Source organism: Arachis duranensis, chromosome 10 (genome assembly GCF_000817695.3).
Source record: "Arachis duranensis cultivar V14167 chromosome 10, aradu.V14167.gnm2.J7QH, whole genome shotgun sequence".
Taxonomy (NCBI): Eukaryota; Viridiplantae; Streptophyta; class Magnoliopsida; order Fabales; family Fabaceae; genus Arachis; species Arachis duranensis.
In genome coordinates, this window is record NC_029781.3 from 87,436,472 (window position 1) to 87,442,046 (window position 5,575).

At 35.9% G+C, this 5,575-nt stretch overlaps 1 protein-coding gene across 1 annotated transcript; it reads right to left on the reverse strand.

The window, feature by feature from the left end:
* Positions 1 to 2,679: 2,679 nt before the first annotated feature.
* Positions 2,680 to 3,459, reverse strand: LOC127742462 (vacuolar cation/proton exchanger 3; the record flags this gene model as incomplete). Its single annotated transcript, XM_052255057.1, is given in 2 exon segments — positions 2,680 to 3,296; positions 3,389 to 3,459. Coding segments are annotated over 2 exon segments (407 nt in total), but the record flags the coding sequence as incomplete, so codon positions are not given.
* Positions 3,460 to 5,575: the final 2,116 nt, after the last annotated feature.

Sequence of the window (5,575 nt, forward strand, 5' to 3'; positions counted from 1 at the left end):
TCCTTTGCTTCTAGAAAGAATGGAATTAATTACTGTATACTTTTTTTTTAATATTTAAAAAAATATACTAAATTATATTAAAATATTATTTATTTATATTAACAGTATTTTAATAAATATTAAGTATATTCTATGTTACTAAAAACTTTTATTAATATTTCTAAAATTTAATAACATTTAGTAAAAATATTATAATAAATTTTTTATAGTAATATTATGAAAAGTATTACTATAAACCTTTTAATGAATGACTGATTAACTTATAAATGAGAATTTATTATAGGAAGTTAAAAATGTTATTTTTATGCCTTAATATGATAGAGGAGATTGAGACGAGAATTTTGATACCAATTTTATACAAATCGGCCCAAGATTAGACAAAATGGGCTAAATCGGGCCAACCGGACCCATATTGGGCCATTGACCCAACATAACTAAACCTAAAACCATAATTTTCAGCACTCTCTCTCCTCTTTACATATAAGAACACCCTGAGAAAGGAAATGAGAGGAGAAGAACACTCTTCTAAAGTTTTAACACTATCTTCAAACCACCATAACTTTTGATCCGGAGCTCCGATTGCCGCACCGTTTGCGGCCATGCATTCACCGCGAAGAGCTCTATAAAATCTACTACTTTATTCTTGAATTAAGTCACAATTCTATCTCAATTTTTCATCCCTTAATTTCAAATTTTGGGTGAAAAGTGTTGAGATTTTAGGCTCTTTGATGTTATAGGGTCTAACTAGCTTGAAGGAGAAGATTAATCTTGTCTCCTTGATCTTTGGGTGTGGTAAGATTCTCAATCATAGTAAAATTTTTTGGTTTATGATGTTTGGGTATTGAGTTGTTGTGCTTGGATGTGTTAATTGTGGCTTAGGTAGTGTGTATGTGAATATTGAAGCTTGATTGAGATTTTGAAAAGCTTGAAAGAGGAATTTGGTGTGATAAAAATCTATTTTTGGAGGTGTTGAAGTCTTGAGAGCTTGTGAAAAAGTGATTTAGAAGTGCTCCGGGTTGAGCGGGGAAGTCGGCTAAGGTATGGTTTCGGTTTTCTGTATCTAAAATGTAATATGTTGTGAAAACATAGGCTAGAGGCCCTAAGATTGGAATTGAATTGTTGATGTTGTTGAATGGTTGTGATATATGGTGTGGTCATATATGTGATTATGAATATTGATTCCTTGATGGTATGATGCATGAGAGATATGCATGTTGTGATATATACTTGATGATTGATTGAGGTTGAATTATGGGTGAAACCATATTGATGGTGAGTATGATATTGATTATGTATAATGATGGTTGATTGAAAATGGTGTTGTTTAAAATTGGGATGAGAAAGGAGGTATGACATGTTAATGGTTTGAAATTGAGCCATTTGATTGAGATGGGTTAAAATAGTGGGATGGTGGTTGTGAATTTGATGAAAATGTTAACGTATGAGTTGAGGAGGCTTGAGGTTGATTTTTGGTGTGTTTTGGTTGATTTTAAAAAGGGTTAAAAAATTGGTATGTTTTGGTTGATTTTGAAAAGGGTTGAAATTGGTTTGTTTTGAAAATGGCACTTTGTGGTTTTGTATGAAAATATGGTTTTTGGGCATACTTTGATGGAGAATAACTTGGACTCCTATTTTCCGATTTGTGCCAAACTTGTTTAGAAATGAAATTGGATCCGGGATGATTATGTCGTTTGAAAAACGGGTGAAAAATGATTTGAAATGGAGAAGTTATGCCCGTCATAAGATTGGGGTTTGAAAATGTGAATTCTGCAACTTTTAACTTAGTAAAAATATTGGCAAAATGCACCCCCACGCGTAAGCGTGGCCGACGCGTATGCATCGGTGTGCTGCACCAAATGCCCAACCACATTTCCGAAAGTTGTGCGAGAATTGTACTGGTTTTGTGCGTGGGGCACAAAACGCACCCACGCGTACGCGTGGCTGACGTGTAGGCGTCACTTGACTTTTCTCCCATCCACGCGTGCGCGTGGGTGACGCATATGCGTTGATGTACTTTTTGGCTTTCCATGTGTGCGCGTGGGCAACGCTTACGCGTGACCCTGTTTTCACCCCAAGGTTGATTTTTGAGTTTTCAAAGCCAAATTTCATACTTCTAAACCTTCGATCTCACCCCCTTATGTCCCAAATCATTATGATATGCCTAGCGATGGGAAAGAAGTTAGGGGATGTGGTAACTTGTGAATGAAGAAAGGGAACACTACACTATATCCGGCAAATAGCAGCGGTTATTTATAGAATTAGCAGCGGTTTTTAACCGTTGCCAAACAGATAGCAGCGGTTGATACACCCGCTGAAAGATAGCGTGCGGCTAAACCGTTTGCAGCGGTTAAGAGCAACCGCTGGAACAACCGCTGTTAAATGGTATTTTGTAGCAGTTCTTTCCGCTACAAAATCACAAGAATATCATTGCTTGAGGATGGCAGCAGTTGTCAACCGCTGCAAAATGCTATCCGTTGAATATATTCTATTAGGATCTAGCAGCGGATTTAAAACCGCTGCCAAATGTAGAGTTACACTTTTTTTTATATAAAAAAACCCGAATTTAACTAGAATATGCCAATTCTATTATTCTTTATACATTATTCCATTCAATTGTGTTACCTAATTAAAATAAATAACAGTCAATCAAACTACAACACCCGAAACAAAACAAAAATATATGCAAAAGTGAATCATTATAATAATTATTTGAATTTAGTGCATCGATGACTGTAAACTACAGATAAAGTTACCAAAATGAACAACTAAAAATAAATATCTCAAAAGTCATTATGACAGTGAAAAATTAAAAGAGTATTTAGATTCCAACATTCATAATTCAAATAATTAGCTGCCCGCACATCATATTGCATGGGATGAGGTTGGTGCACTTCTCAAAGAATCCAAATCTGCAGCTATTTCAGGTGGCAAACTACCTCCTTGTTGCTGAATTATGTAGCTTAACAAATTTCCCATACTCTGCATTTTTGCCTTCCCTCTGCCTCCATTCTCTGTCTCTTTGCCTTTTCCTCTGCTGCTGCCTTGAGTTCTGCTGACTCCGCCTTAAGTTTTGCTGCCTCCGCCTTAAGTTTTGCAATCTCCATCTGATACTCCTCAATTTGTACACCGTAGTTAGACTGCTGTGGAATGTTACGAAAACATTGACTGGGACATGGACCAAAACCAAGTCCACGAACTCTTCCTGGGTGCTCCTTTCCAAGCACTTGTGCAAGGGAATCATTATGTGAAAATTCCTTGCTGGAGGGGTCTTGGCTCTCAATGTGTTCAATTGCTTCCTGCAAACATGTGAGATCCGAATTTACACTAATTTAAATTCAACGGTACTACCTTAATATAGAAATATGAAAAAGTAAACAACATGATTTACCCCAACCAGACGCGCATCTTCATTCATATACGAACCATTCTTTTTTCTATGACTCATGGTCCATCCCTCTCCTCTATCAATAGGCATTCCCTGTCGTAGCTCCTATAACAATCATCAACACAATCATATATCAGACAACAATATATTACCAGAAATACATCACCATTCTAGAAACGAATTTAAATTAATTACTTTTTCGTGTCTCTTTCTTGCCATCATTTTAGAACCTCCGGTATGTGTGTACAGTTGCTTTGAACGATTAGCAGCATTTTTTTTACACTTCTCCTACACACAAAACGACAAACATGAATGTTATCGGGATAAATTACTAATACTTTTAATGGTTTTATAAGTCAGGCATGTACAATATGAGGAAACATAAAAAAGAATAAGGCGATGAACTTTTTGGTAGTAGTTTTTTCACTATCACAATAAATTCAGCATATTTAGTAGTAATTCATGACGATTTAAAATCGAGTACAATTAAATTTCAACTAAGCATTTGTTACCTTTGTATCCTCGCTCAACTGATATTCAAGAAACTTTTTCCAGTGATTTGCCCTGCTGGCTTACGCTTGAGGTTTTGGTCAAAAGTCAGTTCTTCGTCATAAACCTTATGAAACAAATGATTCCTTGCGTTCCTCCAGGAATTTCCTATCCTTTGTACAATTCCCCGCTTTATGATCCCTTTTCCATTGTCCTTATAGTGGAAGACTCGCTACAAGTATTTTAGATCATAAGATAACACAATAAACCTGATAACTATATTGACATCAGTGTTTTCACACCATCATTCTAACATTTAACTTTAACTCCAAATTCATTCGACATCACAGAAGAAACCCAACATGCACTATCCTTCTCTACTTTATCAGACTAAAACAAAAAAATAAAAAACCAAAGAAATTCACCTACTAATAGAGAATTGCAGCACATAAAAACAGCAACCCCATAGCTAGCAAATAATTAAATAAATCTCTCAACAAATAATTAAAACCACAATACATTCCAAAATTTCAAAGTTAGGAAGGTAACAGAGTCAGCTTGTGCGAGTGTGTTCCATATTTATCTTACCTTGACATTTTCATTTAACCGGAAATCATAACCTATAGATACTCACTCTCCAATTCTTTACTATAGGAGCAGGTTTAACATTCTCCTGAGGTTTCTAAGTTTTATCATTATTATTGTTATTATTGTTATTATTATTACTACAACTACTAGTTACATTACTATACATGAAGGACCGGATTAATTGTGGCTTAAGTTATTTAATAATGTACTACAATTCAAGATATAACAAAAAAAAAATGATTTGCGAAATAAGCATTGGTAACGCATTACTTTATAAAACAAAACTAAACATTACCTTAAACTGGTCAAATGCATGCTCCTTGGAAGCCTTGCTCATTGTCTTCTGATGAGCGGATAATTTGTACGCTTTTTGGCATTGTTTTTAGTATGTTTTTAGTATGATCTAGTTAGTTTTTAGTATATTTTTATTAGTTTTTAGTTAAAATTCACTTTTCTGGACTTTACTATGATTTTGTGTGTTTTTCTGTGATTTCAGGTATTTTCTGGCTGAAATTGAGGGACCTGAGCAAAAATCTGATTCAGAGACTGAAAAGGACTGCAGATGCTGTTGGATTCTGACCTCCCTGCACTCGAAGCGGATTTTCTGGAGCTACAGAAACCCAATTGGCGCGCTCTCAACGGCGTTGGAAAGTAGACATCCTGGGCTTTCCAGCAATATATGATAGTCCATACTTTGCCCAAGATTTGATGGCCCAAACCGGCGTTCAAAGTCACCCTCAGAAATCCCAGCGTTAAACGCTGGAACTGGCACCAAAATGGGAGTTAAACGCCCAAACTGGCATAAAAGCTGGCGTTTAACTCCAAGAAGAGTCTCTACACGAAAATGCTTCAATGCTCAACCCAAGCACACACCAAGTGGGCCCGAAAGTGGATTTTTATGTCATTTACTCATCTCTGTAAACCCTAGGCTACTAGTTCTCTATAAGTAGGACCTTTTACTATTGTATTATAATCTTTTGATCACTTTAGATCTCTAGATCATCTTAGGACATCTAGTTCTTAGATCATTGGGAGGCTGGCCAATCGGCCATGCCTAGACCTTGTTCTTATGTATTTTCAACGGTGGAGCTTCTACACACCATAGATTAAGGT